Here is a 22,160-nt window from a genome sequence, read left to right as displayed (position 1 = left end):
CCTAATCCAATTAGGTAAAATTGCTCTTAATCAGCCAACTTAAGAGCTACAGAAAATATTTTTTTAGCGAAATTGATTGGAATAAGCTACGCTACAACTTTGTAGAACATAACATGTCAATATTCCGAGAAATAAAAAAAATATTTTCTAATTTTTTTTTAATGATGGGCCACCCTATTTTTCGGTAAAACCATAATGATGGCCCTACTATTTCGAACAATTTTGTAGAACAACAGTTTTTTCTAAAAAATATAGTTTTGGAGTAAAATGCATCTTTCCGCGTAAATCTGTATCCTGGACCATAGTGCATACGGTGTATTGGCCTTATTTTTTAATTGTAGTATCTCCAAAGAACTTCATAATACAGCTTTATCTGGACATCAATAGTATGTACTCCAAATTTCTCTTGAGTTCCGATGTTGAAGTTCTGTACGGTCAACAGAACGAACTACGGAGTATGAGCTTTACTTTACCTAAATTTTGTTATTTTGAACATGTCACAGTACCCCAACACATTTAGGGTACTCCAAACTCTTCTTGAGATCAACTTTTGGAGATATGAATGATGAACGAAGCGATCTTAGAGGTATGTGCCTTACTTTTGATTTGAAATAGCTCCATTGAACATCATTTCATTATAACAAACATGTCACATTTTTCCAGGATATCTACAGTACTTCAAACAACTCTTGAGTACAAATCGTGAAAGTCTGTATGTCAAACGAAGCGTTTTTTTTTGAGTGTTTTTTTATTTGTTTATTTATTAGAATTGGAATAGCTGCGTGGAACATCATTCCTCTATTGAAAACATATCCCCGTATTCCCAGGACATCAATCGCAATTCTTGAGTTCAGATATTGTAGGTCTACTAGGTAATTCATCTAGGTTGCTTCATCAGAGCGTTCTCTTTCAAATTAAACAATGTCCCTTTCGACTTCTGAGTCGAAAAAAAATCTGACGCGTTCAGGATGATAAGCTTCATCGGTCCCTGAAAGAAAATCCAATATCGATTTTTCTTGTTAGGACCCAATCATACACATTTTATTACCGGAACCTAGAACATCAACAAAATGACGTTGATATGCGGTAGTTTCTGCTTTCAGACTGCAGCTAAAACACACACACTGAAGCTTCAACGAATTTAGTACTGCTGTCTTGGTATCGCTTTAGATTGTATTCGACTCATACGATGAACATTAGTGACGTGCGATAATGATGTAACTCGCGAGGTGAAAAGGCGTATTGCAGTTGCAAATAGGGCTTATTACAGACTTCGCAACCAGCTTAAGTCCCGTAGTCTGCAAACGAAAGCAAAACTCGCGCTGTATACTACTCTGATTCTTCCGATGGCTTTAAACGGCCATGAAACATGGACGTTACGCAGGCTGATCGGAGAGATTTCGGAGTGTTTGAGCGTAAGGTGCTGCGGACAATACTCGGCGGTAAACAGGAGAACGGTATCTGGCGTTCAGGGCGACTGGAAGCGATTGGCCCAGGATTGAGTCCAGTGGAGAAGGAGAAGAAAGTGCTGTAGCCCATCAAATCAAATCGACGAGCACGTCTGCGAGAAAAGTAGCTTTTCCACAGACGGGTCCAAAATGGATGACTCCACTGGTTTCGGTGTTTTTAACGTTTTTCATAGCGCCTACTTTAAGCTCAAAGAGCCAAGTGCTGTGTATACGGCTGAGCTAGCAGCTATACACTTTCACTTGAGCAAATCGCACCACTTTTTCATCTTCATCGACAGTCTAAGTTCTCTGAAAGCTGTTCGGTCGGTTTCATTGCACTCAGCGTATCTTCAAAACGGGATACGGAATGTTTTGAATGCTCTATCGAAACGGTCATTCACCATCACCATGGCTTGGGTCCCTCCTAACCGGTAGTATAGAAACCGGTAATACCGGTATTACCGACCAATTTTGAGTACCGAAAATACCGGTATTAAAGACGAAAAATACCGATATTTTCGGTATTTGGTCAGGGTTCTGCCATATCGCACCAAGCGTTTGACTGTTCTGTGATACTTTGCTCGTAAAGGGTCTTGTATTGGTGGATGATACCAAGACATTCTGCAGCTAGAATTTCATGTTATTCAAGCTCAAACGGTTCAATGAGTTGGAGGGGCCCGTTAAAAACTCTGATTTGGTGAAGTGATAGGTGAAATAATTCAAGCCCTCGAACCCTCTTCAAGCTGCTGTGGAACTACTCTTCCGTGAATGCAGATACTCTATATGAAGCCGGCGTAAGAAAAGTGAGAAGTAAGTGGTCAGAATACGCAGATCTTTTTGCTTTGTTGAATAATCCTGCCGTGAAGCAAACGATCAGAAACGATTTTGGCATTTTTTTTGTTCAAGACATTCAGACCTTTTTTGATTGAGAAAGCAGACGAGATCTTGAAGTGTCTAATCTTTCCTAATGCGATCACTGAAGCTGTGACAACGACCACATCTGACGATCGATACGAAGAAGATGCCTCTATGGATGATTCTTCTGATTTATCGGTTACAGTACAACTCGTGAAAATACTGCAGCAGAGCAAAACACTTGCATTGCCGGTAGCAACTACGTTGACGCCAGGATCCTAGCAAGAAATCCGTAAAGGATTCTCTTACTATGAATCTGAAGGTGTTAAGGGTAAGTACTTGACCCTGATTTTCGTCCAACTTCGGTTGAACCAGAGAGAATATTCTCGGCAGCTGGCAACATATTGCCAACAAAATCCGATGCAAATTAGGAGAAGAATCGCTTAATTTTCTTAATTTTCACTGTGCCCAAAAAATGGTTTTAACATTTAAAGTTTGTAAATAAAATAGTAGTTTGTGCAACTAGTTGCAAAAAGATAATTTTTTCAGCACAAGTTGTACGTTTATCCAACGAGGCTTGCCGAATTGGATAAATACTACGAGTGCTGAAAAAATCGAGTTTTGCAATGAGTTGCACACGCTATTTTTTGCAATGACGAAAAATGTGCTTTAATATGATAAATCTGTACCAAAATTGTACAGTTTAATTTAATCCACATGATCATTCTTGCCAATAAATTGTTTGCTGCAGAGAACAATCAGATTCCATATTACGTACCAAATTGCATAGCTCGACAAGCCATGAAGCGATAAATGAGCTTGCTTTTGGGAAATTTTGATGTCATGTTCATCAATCTATTTAATTTATTACGAAACGCAGAAAGAACACTTTATAAGCACTTACTTAAGCTAATTCAGCGAAATGTAGTCATGTAACAACTGTTCTGATGTTGGTTTTTCATTATAGCACCCAAATGAGTCCTATGTTGAATTTTATGCAACTCATTCGAGTTGCATAATGTTCATTAAAGCACCCATTTCGTTGGTATGGAAAAGTAGGCCGTTTTATCACTCAAAGATAAACTGTAAACCAGATATTATGATCAGGAATTGCAAAAAAGTTTTTCCTTATCCAAAATTCTAAATCAAAAATTTTTTTATATCTGAAATTTTCACAAATACCGGTATTTTTAAAAATCCCGACCACCTTATTCCCTTCTCATTGCTCTATTCCGGGGAATGAGAACGCGGTGTTTTTGCGGCGCAGATTATCAGGATATTGATCATGTCGTGTGGGCGTGCGCGGACCATCGTGGCATATTAGGAAAGTGTTGTCTTGATCTCGAATACATGTCCCTTGTTCACCATTTTTTGAAAGTTGCCGATGTTAGACGGTAACCATACTCCGCCCATCCAAGTCTGTCGTACCCCATCACGATTGTCTTCCTCTTGTTATGCACTACAATTTCTGTCGTTAATCCCTTCCTCTCGTTGTTGTCTCCCAAGAAAATTTTTGTTTGTTCCGTTACAGGTGTGAAACATCGTCAAGAATGTCAACAATGTGAATATCAGCATCGTAATTACTGAAGCACCCTAAATTCCCATCCTTTCCAACTGTATTATTGTATCCAAACCGCGAGTCTTTCGGTTCACCAAAACTAACAATATTGTATAAGAAACATGAAGAACTGCATTGAAAAACATGATTTCCGCTCCATAATGTTACACGGCAAATAAGCCTTTCAAATAAACGATAGATTTAAACAAATGACGTTGATATGCGGTTACTCTAGCCATACCACCACATCGTCTGCATACCGGAGTTAGGTTGTTTTTTCCATAAGGCTATTCTTTTTGCAATTGGTGATGACACGAAAAAGATGATAGAAGTGAGAAATCGAGCAAATTAACTTTTTGCGGTACTGTTAGTGAGGGAAAATGGTTATATTTCGTTCGACTTCATTCAGTCGCAGTACAAGATTTCGAATGGTGCTGTACTAGCTCAATCGAGTATGTTCTGTCAAACGAAATGTAAACAGAGAGAATAAAAGATAGCTGTCTCCGTGTTTACACGGTTAGAAAAAAGTACCTAATATTAGGTACTTTTCACTCAATTCGGGGGTTCAGTGTGGGAACCTAAAATTAAGTAATTTTTCTTGAAATTAAATAAAATTCACTTAATATTAAGTAAAATATACTTAATTTTAAATTGAAACTATCCAAAAGTTAGGTAAATTTCACTCAACTTTTGTAAACATGAGATTACTCAACGTTGGGTTCCCACACTTTAATGCCCTTGTTGAGTGGTTTTGCTCTTCATTTTATGACAACAAAGGGAAGAGGGAAGGAGATGCAAGAGAAAAAAAGTACCTAAAATTAGGTACTTTTTTCTAACCGTGTAGTATGCCGCCCGCTAGAGAGACAACCTCCAGCGCATGCACGCTTAAAGTCAAGTACACATCGCATGAATAGCTTTCACACATCACGGCGACGCCTTGGCCAACTCTCACTATGAGTGAAAATTTTGTGTGAAACATAAGCAGTCGCTGTGTACTGTCTCACATGTGCATGATATGTGTAAGTGAGTTTGCCTCGAACTGTCAAAGTCCCTTCGGGTCGCTATGATGGCGAACGTGTGCAGAATGTGCTGCAAGAAATCGTACTTTTTCGGAGCGTTTTCATTTTGTTTTGATGGCGAAACAAAAAAACAGTGCGAATACAATCATCGCACTTTGTTTTGTTGATCGAAACGATTGGAGAAGCCTCCGAATAAGTATGGAAAAGTTGGCTTACTTTAACATTAACAATTGAGGTTAGGTTCGATTTCCGACTGCTCTCTCGCTGTGTAAAATGAACTCACCGAAAATCATCGGCCATCGGTTACACAAAAATGAGTAACATCGTAGTTACTCATAATATGAGTTGTTCCAGGAGAGGCCCGTTTTGTGTGAACGGAACACAAAAATATGTAAGTCATTTTAAGCGTGTGGCGAATGTGAATAAACAGAGAGAATAAGAGTAATTTAACCTGCATGTAGCATGTTGCCTGTTGGAAAGGCATACTTCAGGGCATGAATTGGCAGTTAATTGATAAACAAGCAAATTGTGCTCGATGACTATAAAAAGGAATATTATTTATTGAGCAGTTGCAACCGATTAAAACATTATGCCGATACGATATGTTTTGTAAATTGAGATATTGTTACGACACAAATTATAAGTTTTATATTTATTCGAGTTTATGCCACAGATCCAATTTTGAGCTAAATAATTTAAAGCTAAAGAAGGATTCGACAATAAATTACTTTGATGTTTCCATGTGTCTTAGTTAAATGCACTTGGGTTATCTCTTCCTCGTTTTATTTTTATTTAACTCAACTATTTTTACGTACACACGAATATACACGTTTTTACACAGATTTTCCCTATCGTTTTTCTACGCGGTTTATCGAAATCGGCATGAAATACGAGAAAACTTCAGAAAAAAAAAAATTTAATTGAAGTTGTTTTTACGCGGATTTTAATTAGATATTGCATATTGTCTGGAAACTATAAAAGTAGGTATACTAATGACATTCTTTCCTTCAAGATACAATAATGAAACAATTATTCTCTTCCCGTAGATAAATAATAACAAATATAATTCAAAACTTTCAACAAGAAATGACTCTCGAACAACATTCGAAAGCTATAAAGGTGACGAGTGTTTTTCATTCGACTTGAGTCGTTTTCCAGTGTGCTATCGAGTATCCATAATGCCAAAACATCTCGTTATTCTTGTACCTCCTCGAGCATACTCGAACGATGAGTCGTTTTCGAGATCGAATCGAAAGCCGTAATGCCAAACATGTTCGACTCGATAGAATTACGTTCGAATCAAGATGCGCAATGCCACCCCTGTTCTGGGAAAACTGTAATGTATAATGGTGTGATGATGTTCGAAGGATAGAGACATCGCACATATTGTAGTTGGATAATCAGAAAATCAATATCTGAACTGAAGGACAGTTTGGAGTGTCGTAGATCTTTTGATAATATTGTAACGAATCTATAATGGTGTGATGATCTCCCAAAGAGTCAACACAACTCAAAGGATTTGTGGAGACATCGCACTTCTTTGAGCTGATTATTTATAAGATTAATATCTGAACTCAAGGACAACTTGTAGTTCTGCAAATACTGTAAAGTGTCTATAGATTATAAGCATATGCGGTATTTCGAAAAATTTCGTTTCAGGTGGTTCGAAACGAAATTCCGCGGAATTTCGCGGAATTTGAGCGTGGCGAAATCTGATTTCTTGATTTCGTTTCGTTTCGTAAAATCACAAAAATTTCGCTAGAATAAATTAGCTTTCAACGAAATTTAACGGAATTCCGCGGAATTTTGAAACAAATTTAGACTTAAACCATACTGTCTCGTACGGTAGCGTATTATCAAAAATTTTGGCTGCGCCGCTGAATATTAACGGTTACTGCACAGTCCCATTCTGAGTCGACAAATACGTATTTAGTTTTTATCTATAATACGTCTCCAGTGTTATGTTAGAAATGTCAAACAGATAACGAAAAATATCTTTAACTATTTTAACTCAATATTTAAGACGTCAGGCTCAGAGTATAAATGTAATCAGATACGAATCTGATCAGCAAACTTTGTCAAAGAGGCAAAGCCGTGGCGTGGATTCTTGAGACCCTTGTGAATTATTTTTAAAGCGCCTCTTACTTATTAACGGCTGACTTCTTCACCTCTTATGTCTCAAACCAGGTTTGGGCGCACCTCTTAAGAGTTAAGTAGACCCCAAAGAAAACATTATTATTAAAGGAAGCACATTGATTAAACGAAGTTAGATTGATTTGAAACACGGTTTTCGTCTTCGAGTTTTCATAATAACTTCGTTTACTATAAATATTTAGTCGCTTACCAAGGTGGCTTCACATGAATTACCTTTTCAACAAACCAAAGATTCCTTTCCCGTGGCGCTCACTGAGATGCAGAGCATTCCTCGGTCTCTTATAATTGTCAAACTAATTTTCCTCTCGTAATTCTAAATTGATTGTAAGGGCGTGACCGGCTTATACCATTACTCATGAATTTGACAGCGATTTTTACATGCCTTATATGCACAAACACATATACAAGGACAAACAGACTATTACTTGGTTCGTCGAGTTCATTGTATATAAGACAATGGGTCTCCGAGCTTCCTATAAAAAGGTTGAATTTAGAAGTAAATGATATCCTTTTGTAACAAGTTTTTGTCTGAGAAAGGAAACATTATTTCTTCATACCTGGCAAACTGCTGCCGTAAAAACTTTGCGATTTTGTTCATTTTAGAAAGGTGTAGAGGTTTTCGTCTAGCGAGGAAATGTATGCTATTAACAATTCTCTATCTACTATATATATGGCATTTGCCACAATGATTTTACCAGAAACCCATTCCCCAGAATGGAGCATATGCCAGAATTGACCAATTGCCAGAACGTAATTTGCCAGAATGTACAGTTCCCCAGAAATAGTAAAACTCTGTATTCCGATTATTGTTGGTGGCTAAAGAATATAAAAAGTCTTATATAAAGAAGGTAATTTTGTAAAACGTGGATTTGGAATTATTTACTAATGAAAGGATTTTCTGTATACAGTATCCCCCCGCTTATCCGGACCTCGCTAATCCGACGACTCGTTAGTCCGGATCGCTAATTCGGAATTTTTCGGATTAAAAATAATCAACACCCATTTAAATACATTATGCTGTCAGTTTTCTAATTTGTGCTGTGATTTTGTTTTGGTTCATTTATACGGATTTGACAGTAGGATTAACGACAGAAACCTCGTTAGTCTGGCCATACATTTGTCGGATCAGCGGGGTATTCTGTAATTAGTTTTCACAGATAAAAATATTTTGTGATTTTAAATGTATTTTCATGCACATATTTGGAGCATACAAATAAACGTAACATTCAATCAAATCGAAATAAATTTAAGCTGTGCTTGCTTGTAAAATTCAGTCAAATTTAATTGAATATCGAATGTTAATTCGTTTGATACGGTAAGCTGCGAATTTACACGTCGTTGAAGTTTCAAAATTACTTGCTGTGTTCATAAAAGGGACTATTTAACATATTAGACAATTTTCAGAAAGATGGATACTATTTATCAAAAAAAAAATTTACATTCATATTTGTCTAATACCAAACAAACTGTTTACGAATGTATATCATATTCCTTTGTCTTATTCTAGACGCAGACTTCATTTCAAAAATTGAATCATATCTACAATTGGATAATATCACTTTAAGTCATACTAGACAGGTTTTTGCTTTCATTGAAGACATTATATCTACAAGTCTAGGCAAAATATCTACTTCTAAAGAAGGAATCACATCCTAAATATGATAATAAAGAGAAATTTGGAACTGCACTATTGCTGGGGTACTGCCTTTTCGCCAATTGTAAACGGGGAAGCGGCGATTTATCTCAGACTGCTTATTTTGTTACTACAGTGACCAGGATAATAAAAAGCCCACTTGCAGTTTTTCATACAAAACTTTCAATTTTGGAGAAATATATCTCGATTGCGTGTGAACCAATTTTGTAAAATGTAAAATCAGTTCAATAAAAATTCCGCGGAAAAAAATTAAAATTTCGTTTCGTTTCGTAAAATTTCGAATTGAATAGACCTTTATTTCGTATCGTTTCGAAGTTGCGGAAATAATTTATATTTCGTTTCATTTCGTTTCGAACCAACATACACATTTTAAATTTCGTTTCGTTTCGTTTCGTTAGGAAAAAGTGTCTTATCGCATACCCTTAATAGATTATTAATGCCTCATGTCGCTTTTCAATGTCTTAAGTACATTCGGAATCCCGAATTCGCTTCGATGACAATATAGACTTTCAAGGATCTTGAAGTTGCTTTATGTTTTTTATGAGCTGATGCCGACTGAAATATGTATTCTGGAAAACCAGTATTCATCACTTAATTTTTGATCATCTATTGAGACAAAGCTCATCATCCATTTCTCTTAAAAACAGGAGAATTTTTGTTTTTAAATAATAGGTGCTGTTTATAGAAAGTCTTATTTGTATCATCGTTTTTTTTTTCATTTCTGATACATCGAACCCCAAGTTGTTTCAAACCTACACAATTCTACATGAAACTAATATGCAGCGTTCACGAAACCAATTTCTTATCATCGAACATTTCGTAACGACCTCGACCCAGTTCTACTGGTGAAGCATTACACTACTTGGTCCTCGGAACATTACCATGTTAATCGAAATTTATGACACAGCACAATCACGAAACAAATAATCCATGCCCGCTTTAACAAAAAGGTCACTGGCACGTGCCGCACTACGGAAGCACATTAATCATAATTTTACAACACTGATCTTTCGTGCGTCTTCTCATAGATTCAGAGACTCTTGCAAAGTACAGATTCCACATCTTCCAGTTTGCGTGATAATCGTTGAGACGATCGTGCACTCCATTGCGTCTGAACATATCACTCGAGTAGGGTTTGAATAAATTTTCTTTTGCAATAAATAATACAGGAAGACTGCTTTGTGCTACGACCTTCATCCTACGAGTCTAGAGACGGTCGATATTGTTCACAAGAATCGCCAATTACTACGACAATCTGCCCGGAATCAAATCACTAATGTAAATATTTTCTTGTTTTGCACGGCTTCGAATCGACCCAGAAACGTGATCGTTGTAAATCACAAACAGAACCATTTGAACACTAATTGAATGATCTTGGTCGGCGAAGTTCGGAGAAAAATCCTGCAATAACGAATATTGCGCTGCTGCGGCTCACATGGCTTGACCAAGGTGTTCCAAAATGCTTCGAGCCCGCTCGCGAACTTCAGAAGCACACGCTTCTTCTAACACTTTACTCGTTGGCAGGATCTATCGATTTCAGCTTAGCGACCGGACGGAGACTGAGCCGTCCTGCCAATCGATGATTGTTTTTATACAACTGATAGTGGCAGATTTAAAAATGCTATTCTATGAGTTCCGAGTGAGATAGCAATAACGAACCATGAGTATGTCCCCTTTCTTCCAGTAATCGAACATGCGACCGTCTGAACATCGTTCCTTTTCCAACGGCACCGCGGTTCAGTACGAAGATGTTCAATTGTGGAAAGCGCGAAAAGCCATAACAAATAACACTAAATGCACCTATCGGCGATGGTTCAAAGCAAGTGCTACCGGGAATTGCATTCCGTTCACCAGCTGTTTCGACATCACGCAAAGGATGTAGTCAGGTCCTTGCGGTGCTGCACGAGGCAGCAATCGAAATAACTCAACCAAGGCACACCCTTTCGGACTCCCAACCTTCCGGCTGGGAAACTCCAACAAGTGGTGGATCTAATTTAAAGTGGCAACAGATCATCCGCTTAGATGCACGCACGTGGCGGTGTGCATGCACCTGTAGTCACTTCTAATCATCGTTGAAATGTGAAAATAGAATAATCAAATGCTACCAACTGGCGGCCAGTTATTTGAAGATTGATTTATGTTTATTCAAAGCGAGCGGGGATGGCAAGGTTCCATCCTACGGTTGAGCGCAAAAGACGACGCAGAATGTTTATGACCCGCCAATTGCAGCGGCAGATTAACAGGTACTATGAAACACTTAATTCTCAGCGAGTATTTATAAACATCATTCATTTTCCTTTCCGAGCACGGAAAGAGAACTCATCTAATACACGGGATGAGCAGCAATTTATGACCCTCTCAGCCTATTCAAGCCTGTTTTAGAATTCATGCGCTGACGCAGGGCTGCTTGAAAGATAATTTTCAGTGTCTTAACAAAATATTAATGTATGCTATTTAATGTTGTCCGTGCATATTTTAAAATATGTGCTGAGAACTTTACTAAGAAAAGACTGAAACTTGGCGGTGCCAATGGCGAGATCTTGACAAAAAACTAAGTTTGTAGTCCTAGATGAGTTTGCTTTTTAATGTGCAATGGAGACGCATGGTGGATGATTTGATTGACTGTGTTGGTCAAGCATGTTGCTTTGTAATCAAGCCTCGAATTGTTTCACTGAGGGGTAAAAGATAGGTTCATTTTTTACGAGAAAGATAGGTTCAAAATGATATCAATTCTGAAATTAAGACTGATGCCATTTTGAGAATCTACAATTCACCAACTTAGAAAAAATGGTCCATCAAACAGGTCAATAAGTATTTTTGGGAAGTGAGTTTAGAATTGGTAACATCGAATACTTTTAAAACATTATTAACAATATTGAATGTGCCCAGCCCTGCAAGTCGACGCTTGGTCTCAAAAAAAGTATAAATGTGTTTTTTTCTATCATCAATTTTGATAATACGCTCAATCATATTGTCGTTCTTTTTTCCGAATATACATTATAATGGTTGTTCCATCGGATTTAACAATTACTCTTCCATCGGACAAATTTATAGCAAATCCTTATCGAATTTCGTCTGTTCCATCAACGTTCACACGTCACGCTTCAAAGGACGAGAATCCACACAAGGAAGCACATTGCAGCTCCAGTGTTTCCACATAAACAGCCGTTTCTCACTTGTTGCCCATCATCGGTGGGAAGCAAAACATTGTTACGATTAATCGGCGTGACGTGGAGGCACGATCACGTCGCTGGAAGATGTCTTAATCGATGACGCAAGTCTCAAGTTCTGGAACGGTCTGGATTGTCAAGTTTTCCCTACTGCGTCGGCATGAAGTCGGCAGAAGGTTATAGTTGTCATTAAAAAAAATGCACTTCATTATATTATCAGATTGCAAAGTCCCCGTCGCAGTTTCCTTAATTGGAAATGTACACTTGAGAGATTTTTCACAATCATTTAAAAATTGTAATCTTTTCTATTGAAGTTTAATTCCTAAGTTCTCGAATGCCATAACTACACATTTTCGCATAGATATTTTTATTTAATTTCAGTATCGAACATCGAATTCCATAAAAATTTGAATATCCTACCTGTGTCCAAATATAAATCGGATTCGTGGTGGGCCGATACACTTCGAGCTTTGGCTTTCCATCCTCCGTGATTTGTCGCACGAAGGGCACGGCCGTCCGAATGTTCTCCTCCTTGGTGCCCATTTCCATTTCGAAGAACCGTATACTTTTGTTGCTTTTGCGCGAGTCGGTGCTCATCGACTTCGCCGACTGGAAATGTTTCCGCGAGGACAGGTAGTCTTCGTCCTCGCTCGATTCTAGGTCCTGAAAATGGGCAAGGTTGATATGAAATTGCGTTAGCGCTGGATCAGACTGAGCACTCTCATCAAGGTTTACTTTGAAGTCGATGATAACCGGTTTGGTGATATCGGCATCTATCTTAAGCAACGAGGTCGATGGTTCGAAGTCTTCTTCACTGCTGGACGGTGACGGTTCCTTTTCGAATTTGAACGAAATATGGCGGGCGTCCAGGCTTTTGTGTTTACGCTCCTGGAACTGTTTGCGCTGGTCCTCGAAGTCGTCCTCCGAGGACGAAGCCTTCAGCAGTTCCTCGAGCACCCGGGAACTTTGGACGTCCAGGGAGACATGCTTTTTGCCCTGGAACTGGCGACGGTTGTCGGCGGCGAGCAGATGTCGAAGTTCCTAAAAATGTAAGCAATTTATTGTGTGATTAAATTTTTCGTTATTGTTAATCATATGAGGGAAAAAATAATAAATTAATCTAAAGTATTAGAGCCAATTTCCTACACCGAAGATGTTTCTGGGTATCCGAAAAAATGTAAACAAGGCTTTTTTTATTTTCAATGCATTTTCATTAGTTTTTGTACTTTTTCCACAAGAATGCCAAGAATTTGCTTTTTGTTCAACTGACTAGTAGACGAGTTTTGTACTTTCCATTTAATTCCACTATGTTTTGTTATCTTTACTGATATGTATTTCGACCTCAACAAATATTCAAGCTTAAATATATTTCCTTTTTCTTGTTCTTCATTGTTGTCAATACATTTCCCCTGGACTATTTCCATCTCGCAGATAACAAAACAATTCCACATTTATTAACTATGAGGTTGCTAAGCCAATTTACCATTTTTTACATTCGTATATCATGAGGCTAACACAATGATATTTTTATGCCCAGGAAAGTGCAGACAACATAAAACCCGAAAATTTTCTAGACTGGACCGGGAATCCACAGCCACCAGTCTTGCTTTGTAGCAGCGCATCCAACTGCTAGGCTAAATAATGCCCAATCGGAATCATGCGAATATTTTTCGGACCTGTCGTTTTGTTGCAGATTCCGGTATTCACGGAAAGTACAGAAAGTGTCCTACTTATGTCCATCGTGACATAGGTGCACGACGTTATGCATAACGGAAGTGAGGCATAATGAACGTTAGGCAAACAAATTTTTTTTGGGTCATAAAATTTAACATTTGTCATTATAAATAACATTGTCGGAAATAACATTTGTCGGAGAATGACATTTCCTAGAAAATAACATTTCTCTCAAAGGTTCTGTGGTTTTATTAAAAGTTACCGTAGACCCCGAATGTAACAAATACACGAAGGGTATTACTCCTAATATAAAATTTACTAGCTTTGCAACAACTCTTTAGCGATGGGTTCATCCCAATATTTATGTTCCACTTCTCCAGATCAACTGCATAAGAATCTTCCCATTTACTACAATTGGGAGATTGATCTCAGCGGGTCGAATAACGACATTACGATGCGCAAAACCTGGCGTTTGGTGGGTGCCGCTGAATCTGCCTTCAGCTTCTTGATTTCTTGTTTCATATAGCTCAGATCGAAGGTGAATATGTCCTATGTCGAACCTATCCAAGAACGCACTCTGTCCCAAGAGAATTTTCAAGAATCTGGGGGATACCTCCGTAGAAACACCTGGTTTCCCGATACTGCCGAGAATTGCTACCGAATTGAAACAGAAATTGCGGATTTCGAATGCAGCGTATGAGTGAATTTGTTTCACATCGTAGATCAACTTTACTGTTTCCTCTATCGCAGCGGTTAACAACCAGAGGTACAAGTACATTGTACAACCTCGGTACCTCGGACAAAAATGCGTAATGGCGGATGTATTACGATTCTTTTAATTGAAACAATTGATAAACAATAACAATATTGATAAACAATGAAATTATCAAATGTGGCTTATCAAATGTGTATTTTTTTATTTTTGAACTTTGTATTGCACATAATATGCATGGCGATCAGTATATCAAAGCCTGTTGAATCCTACCCCCCACAACCAGCACAGTGTATGAATGACTGTGGAAGAAAATGTCTAGTGACTAAAGACTGGAATCTAAAGGTTCGGAAGCCTTGTAGGCATGAAGTCTTTTTCCGAAAAAGCTCAGTTGCTCGTTGCATTAGGTTTGCAAGCCTCCTTATAAGCGTTTTGGAAGCCTTCCTCCAAGCAGGTCGTAATCTTTCATTCGAGAGGCTCCGAAGCCCCCTTTCAAGGGAGGCTCCAAAGCCTCCTTTCAACAGGCTCAAAAGTGTTTTTTCAAGAGGCTTGGGAGCCTGCTTTAAAGAGGTTCGAAAGCTACCTTTTAAGAGGCTCTAAAGCCTCCGTGGAAAAGACTTTGAGGCCTCCTTACAAGAGGCTCGGAAGCCTCTTTTTAAGAGGCTCGGAGCCTCCTCTAAAGAGACTCGGAGCCTCCACTAAAGAAACTCGGAAGCCTCCTTTCAAGATGCTCGGAAGCCTTCTTTCGAGAAGCTCGGAAGTCTTCTTTCAAGAGGCTCGGAAGTCTCCTTTCAAGAGGCTCGGAAGTCTCCATTCAAGAGGCTCGGAAGCCTCCTTTCAAGAGGCTCGGAAGCATCCTTTGAAGAAGCTCGGAAGCCTCCTTCCAAGAGACTCGGAAGTTTCCTTCCAAGAGACTCGGAAGTCTGCTTCCAAGAGACTCGAAGGTCTGCTTCCAAGAGACTCGGAAGTCTCCTTTCAAGAGACTCGGAAGTCTCCTTTCAAGAGACTCGGAAGTCTCCTTTCAAGAGACTCGGAAGTCTCCTTTCAAGAGACTCGGAAGTCTCCTTTCAAGAGACTCGGAAGTCTCCTTTCAAGAGACTCGGAAGTCTCCTTTCAAGAGACTCGGAAGTCTCCTTTCAAGAGACTCGGAAGTCTCCTTTCAAGAGACTCGGAAGTCTCCTTCCAAGAGACTCGGAAGTCTCATTCCAAAAGACTCGGAAGTCTCCTTCCAAGAGACCCGGAAGTCTCCTTCCAAGAGACTCGGAAGTCTCCTTCCAAGAGACTCGGAAGTCTCCTTCCAAGAGACTCGGAAGTCTCCTTCCAAGAGACTCGGAAGTCTCCTTCCAAGAGACTCGGAAGTCTCCTTCCAAGAGACTCGGAAGTCTCCTTCCAAGAGACTCGGAAGTCTCCTTCCAAGAGACTCGGAAGTCTCCTTCCAAGAGACTCGGAAGTCTCCTTCCAAGAGACTCGGAAGTCTCCTTCCAAGAGACTCGGAAGTCTCCTTCCAAGAGACTCGGAACTCCTTCCAAGAGACTCAGAGTCTCCTTCCAAGAGACTCGGAAGTCTCCTTCCAAGAGACTCGGAAGTCTCCTTCCAAGAGACTCGGAAGTCTCCTTCCAAGAGACTCGGAAGTCTCCTTCCAAGAGACTCGGAAGTCTCCTTCCAAGAGACTCGGAAGTCTCCTTCCAAGAGACTCAGAAGTCTCCTTCCAAGAGACTCGGAAGTCTCCTTCCAAGAGACTCGGAAGTCTCCTTCCAAGAGACTCGGAACTCCTTCCAAGAGACTCGGAAGTCTCCTTCCAAGAAGCTCGGAAGCCTTCTTTCAAGAGGCTCGGAAGCCTTCTTCCAAGAGGCTCGGAAGCCTCCCTCCAAGAGGCTCGGAAGCCTCCTTCCAAGAGGCTCGGAAGCCTCCTTCCAAGAGGCTCGGAAGCCTCCTTCCAAGAGGCTCGGAAGCCTCCTTCCAAGAGGCTCGGAAGCCTCCTTCCAAGAGGCTCGGAAGCCTTCTTCCAAGAGGCTCGGAAGCCTCCTTCCAAGAGGCTCGGAAGCCTCCTTCCAAGAGGCTCGGAAGCCTCCTTCCAAGAGGCTCGGAAGCCTCCTTCCAAGAGGCTCGGAAGCCTCCTTCCAAGAGGCTCGGAAGCCTCCTTCCAAGAGGTTCGGAAGCCTCCTTGGACACATCAACGGTACACCCTGAGCAGTAAGAAAATGGACGTGCTACATACCGGTGATGATGCCCGGCGTCTGCTTACTGTTGGTAGCGAGGACTTAATACGATGAATCCTTATTTACAACAACTTTTTACCCTAACTCAAAAATCTCAGTCCATTAGGGCTCAATTAAGTAGATCTTAGTTCGTAACACACTACGTAATTGCTACGGGAAATGTGGGAGTGTTACATAATACTAGATGCGTAATCCTTCGTCTGTGGAGTTTTATGTTAATTAAAGGGCGAACACGAAATTATTGCAACACCTACAACTAGTTGTAACTTTTTTCCCACTGGACGGAAATTAACCAATGTATTGTTTACATCCTGTGAATGGCTTAGTTGTGTGTTTGTAGCGCTCAAGATGGAAGTGAGTCAAGTGGAGAAGCGTAAAAAAATGTACGCTGACTTGGAAAAGTCGAGCTTTAGGAAAATGCTGAAAATCTGTATCTCAGCAGTTTCAAGAGTACCAAAGGAACTTTTGACCAAATACAAAACATACGTGAAAGCTGTCCTCCAACAAACGCTAGGACAGGAATTTTACACCGGATTCCAAGTGGATGATCGTTTCAAAAGAAGAAAATGTCAGAATTTGCATCGAAATTCCTAATTCGGCAGGCCATTTGCACCTGTGGAAAGCGAAGCGAAATTTTCGTCACAACAAGTACCATCAATGGTGAAATTTATGAGACTGAGTGCCAACAAAAACGTCTTTTGCTATTTTTGGAGTAGCACAATGAAAAACGTTTATTTTAGGCGGATCATTATTCTAAAAGCGTGCTGCCCTGCTCTGAACTACGTCCGATCGAAACTTATTGGGCCATGATGAAGCGGGAACTCAGTAAAACCAATAAAATAGTCAAAGATGCAAAAAAAAAAACATGCGTAAGAAGTGGTTGAAAATGACTTAAAGGTATCAGATATGACTGTACAAGCTATATATATATTTGATCCAATGTATGTAAACTGAAGTTAATATATGTATAAAGCTGCTCTGCAATTTTGGTTTTCATCCGATAAACGAATGGAAAGTTAAAGCAAACTAACGGTGTTGTAATAATTTCGTGTTCGCCCTTCAGGTAAGATTAATCAGGTGCATATGTTTGTCCAATCGATTATTCTGTGTGGACCAAGACGAGCTCGGTGGTCGAGCAGGCTCGTCCCTTTCCTTCTTTGAATTTCTATCTTGGTTCTTTCTGTGTCATGTTCTACCAAAACGATTCGTACTGTTAAAACCTGCCACACTAACAATTCCAAAAACTTTCCGTGGCTCCTATGAGAGGACGTAGAGTTCTCTGCATCTATCTTAAGTAGGGACACGGCAGGTATTTCCGTCCATCGTCGTAGGGTCTAAAATCAATGAAAGCAACGTCCATTTGCCATAATTTCACTATAGCTGAACGTTTTTCCTGAGCTTACGATTTGGTACGGATGAGTTTAGCAAAAAAGTGTCTCTTCTATTGGTTTTTGAGACTGTGACGAAAAGACGAAAATACCTGCCTTAACCTTATGTGTCCAACAAATCATCCTTCCCCTTCCTCAGCAAGGACGTGGCCTGAACAGATCTCGACTATTGGAGAGCAAATTGCTTCTATCCATGAGATAGTGACTAGTCCCAAATCAATACCTGTGGTAACGGACAGAAGTGATGATACTTTTAGGCAATAGTCCAGGTTTACCACTTACGAATTTGTGCGAATTGCTCAATGCTAATACTAATGCTAGTCCACGAAAATATCATATCCCACCCAAACTATCATTTCCCCTAAAACAAGATTTCCTAAAAAAGGCAAAACATTTTTTTGTAACATTTACCCTTAAATGACATCGTTTGAAGTGGCCAATCACAAAAGAAGAGACCAGATACCTTGTAAGCTAATAAATCGAAACTTGAGTGCAAATAACATGCTACTAATACTTACTTTCCTGCAAATTGTTACATTCGGGGAAATAGTTTTTGGAGAATTGGTTTTTGAGAATTGCCATACAATTGTTGTTCGTTATATAACGTCCATTATGCCTAAATAAATTTCTAAAGGAAATAAGGTCAAACGAATTTCAAGTGGAAATTCAAACCAAGTGGGAATTGAAACTCATTTAACGTACAAGAAATTGTAAAGAATTTATCGTGGTAATAAAAAAAAACAGTACTATTAGATCTAATTCACCTGGAGCTCCAAAAGAATTTCTCGATAAAATTCGTTGAATTTCCCAATAAAACTCAATTTCCCACGTAAACTCGAACTTTCAAAAAAAAAAAAAATTAAACATATTTCTCACGAAAAATTAAATATATTTATTGTGGAAACTCAAACGAATGTATTGTGGAACTCCTGACGAATATTCCTGTGAAAAAGAAATGAGTTTCATGTAAAACCCAATGAATAGGATCCTTATTGTCCATCTATGTGATACTTATGAAGATGTCGTCAAGTGTGGCTTAAAATAAAGTAGGTACCATGTCAACAATTCCTTTCTCTGTTTTGTTTTGGTAAAGATGGGCATGTCCAAGAGTAGTAATCTTCGCAGCCTTGTATTTTTTTTTAAATTGGAATCGAGGGTCTCTCTCTTGGTCTCTATCCACTTTGATCTTTCATACCATTCTAGAAAGCAATTTCAATAGAAAAAGATGACTGTAACAAGTGTCCAATGTAATAATTACATCGTAACAATATTATTGCTGAATAATGTAATAATTAAACAACGGGACAAGCCAGCCTCGGGCTGAAAGTCTCATTAATAAAGACTAAAAAAATAAATAATTGGATTTACCGCACAGATTTTCTTCTCGTCATTCTTCCCTACTCGTGACCAATATCGAAGAAAGTTTCCAAAATTCGAAAAAGGCGACCATGCCACATGAGTTTTGAATCTCATAAACCTCAATCAATCTATAGTCAACGGAACTTTCAAACCCCCATTATCTCCCGGCGTAGGTCGACTCACCTTTATCAACAGATTCTTGTGCTCCGAGGTGCTGTGGCTTTTATTTTTCTGAAAGTGTTCCCTCTGTTTGCGGAAGCCTTCGTCGGTCTCATCGAACCGATCCTCCTGATCGAAGGACACCCTCGATCCTTTCAGTGACGATTTACTTTTGGTCTTCGGTTCACTCACGGACGGGGGCGATTTTTGTCCCAGTGTAGGCGAATCCAGAAACAGATTCGTGTCCTCCGTTTCCAAAATCGGACTAAACGTCCGCTGGGCCCCTACCCGTGGGGTACTGTTGAGGTCCTCGGCGTTCGTATCCAGTACGATCGTATCCAGGCTGGTACCGGTGGTCGATGTGGAAAGCGATCCTTCCGCGGTGTTGACACGCTGGTAACCGTACTGCAGGGGATCGCGTGTGTCATCCTGTGGGTAGGGAAAAATATAGGCATTCATTAGTATTTAATCAAATTTGGTTGAAGCAAGGATTCTCAGACGGTGTCGTTTTGAAAGCAGAATTCTAATTTCTCATATAGTAATACAACGACAACTTTACCTCGAGTGTGAATCATTATCATTCATTCCATACATGGTCTATTGACCTTTCCAAGTTTTCCAATCATCCCAACCAGATTTTAGCCTTAACTTGAGCGATGCCATTATTCTTCCGATCGACAAGTATGCACCAATATGAATTGGTTCGAGGCAGTTCCCGATCATCTGCCGGGCGAGTGCTCGCAGGGAACTACGTTAGCAAACATGCAGGACCTCACAGAATAAAAACCATTTTAGTAGCCCGCCGCCTCGTTATCAGTAAACGTGGCCGGTGTGCTTAAATCACAAATCTGATCCTCCTGCTTGCTGCTGGTAAACACAGCGCGGTTTCATCGGGTAGCGCAATAAACGAACCAGCGAGAGTGGCTTAGGGGAACGGTATAGGAATACCGAGCTCGGCGTTATTTTGTTTATTTGCATGGGAAACGTGTCGGGCGCTTTATAAGCAGCACAGCATCACTACTGGGTGCAATCATTAGGAGCGCTTTTGTTTCTCATTAATCTGGTGCAATCAATGACATAATATTCATCCTAGCGGTAAACAGTAATGGCGATTGAATCGGCTGTGAAAATATGAAGAGATAAATAAGCTTAGGATTTTTAGGGAATAGACATAAAAAATCGATATTTGTTGCCATTTTTTAAACTCAAGAAAGCGATTATCATTTTGTGAGATTTATGGAAATAAAAAGGTACATTCTGAGTATTTTCAAACAACAATATACATAAACATTTTAGAATCATTCCACAAGGGAACCATTGATAGAAAAGCTGAAGGTCAAAAATGTTAACCACCAATACACTCAGGACCAGATTTAGCCGGAAGGGGGCCCCGGGGCCGACGGTATATGGGGGCCCCAAAATGTACAAAAAAGGTGCGTTTTGGTACATAAGATTTGTGGGGGCCCGGGGCCATGCGCCCCCCGCCCCCTCCATAAATCCGGCCCTGAATACACTCAGCTTGACGAAGCGAGGTGATGTATTTATATGTGCCTATATGTGTAGGGCCACAACAAATGTTACTCAGTTGCATGCAACTGGACTCTCCCAGCAATATCGGTTATTCCGTTCCAAAATTATGGGATGGTGCACCATACGTTGCAATCACAGCAGCCTACTGTTCTTGCGTCAAGTGGTGCCCCCTGTGGGACCCATCCCTGCTACAAAGCAATGCCATGCTGACGGTTGCTGCTTTCGATTCCCATTGCCGGTCTAGACAATTCTTGGTTTGGAGATTGTCTCGACTTTCCTGGACAGAAAAATATCATCGTGTTAGCCTCATGATAAACGAATGCATGGATTAGAAACTTCGCAGTAAAAAACTGTGGAAGTTCTGAATGAATAATGCTAAGCGGCTAAGATGCCAATTTGAAGAAGAAGAAGAAGAAGCATTGGCACCGTGGATGATCAAATTAATCGTTTGGCTTGATTTCGAAAAACAATAAAGAAGAAATCTGAATCACGACGAACCAACATACATGTATTTCGTTAACAGTTCCATGAAACAGCAAACAAATCAACACCACGTGCGCTACGCAATTACCCAAAATGTTATGAATGGGTGAAAGGGAAACCCAAAGTATGGCGTCACCGATTCAGTCATTTCACTGACCCGCGAGCACGATCTGTTTCCATATTCCGGTTTCAACTAGTAACCGCTCAGTGGCGCTACAGTTAGCGAAACGCCATAAATCCTCGACCGACTCTCTGCTCTCACTTGTTCGCGATTTTCCATTCATCGTCTCTCCGTGAACCACCGACGGACTCGCACCGTGAACAGTTCCGCGACCTATGCACACCATTACAGCAAGCAAACTGTTGAATGGCGCCGCGGGCAAATGAACACCATCGCTTCCCTCGCAAGTCACATGTGAACGTTTCCAACCGCACATGCTCAAGAGTTGTATCCAAACAACGAACGGTGGTGTATGGTGGAACAAGGCCTGCCGAAGTGATGCGGTGCATGCGGTTTATTAGCGCCACGCTCACTATCATCTTGTCGAGCTCCATGCAAGCAGAACCACTATCCAGAAGTGACAGTAGGAAGTATGTATGAATTATGGCAAAATCGTCATTTTAGTCTGAATGGATTGAAGCTGAGTGTAAGCAATTTGCGTTGCGAAAAGCACGTTGCAGTGAGCTGTTGTGACAGGTGGAATTAGGAAGTCCGCTGGATATGGATGACGATCGTGGGTGGCTTTTGGCGGTTCTGCTATCTACGTTCAAAGATGAG

The 22,160-nt window shown here is 40.0% G+C and overlaps 1 protein-coding gene across 2 annotated transcripts in view; it reads right to left on the bottom strand.

Moving 5' to 3' along the window:
* LOC134210973 (facilitated trehalose transporter Tret1-like) overlaps window positions 1–22,160 on the bottom strand; it is a 39,785-nt gene that overhangs the window by 9,790 nt on the left and 7,835 nt on the right. Inside the window, exons 2-4 of one of the 2 annotated variants that reach the window (XM_062687436.1) lie at window positions 19,394–19,798; window positions 12,594–12,899; window positions 12,279–12,521 (exon numbers count right to left, since the gene is read on the bottom strand). In XM_062687436.1, the coding sequence (XP_062543420.1) occupies window positions 12,279–12,521; window positions 12,594–12,899; window positions 19,394–19,798 (954 nt within the window). Of the gene's footprint in view, window positions 1–10,123; window positions 10,253–12,278; window positions 12,522–12,593; window positions 12,900–19,393; window positions 19,799–22,160 lie in introns of those variants that run through there. The other variant, XR_009978897.1, reaches the window with a different exon arrangement.

This window comes from Armigeres subalbatus, chromosome 2, assembly GCF_024139115.2.
Source record: "Armigeres subalbatus isolate Guangzhou_Male chromosome 2, GZ_Asu_2, whole genome shotgun sequence".
NCBI classification, from domain to species: domain Eukaryota; kingdom Metazoa; phylum Arthropoda; class Insecta; order Diptera; family Culicidae; genus Armigeres; species Armigeres subalbatus.
Note: the sequence above shows the minus strand (reverse complement) of the source record. Positions and strands in the feature narration are given on the sequence as shown.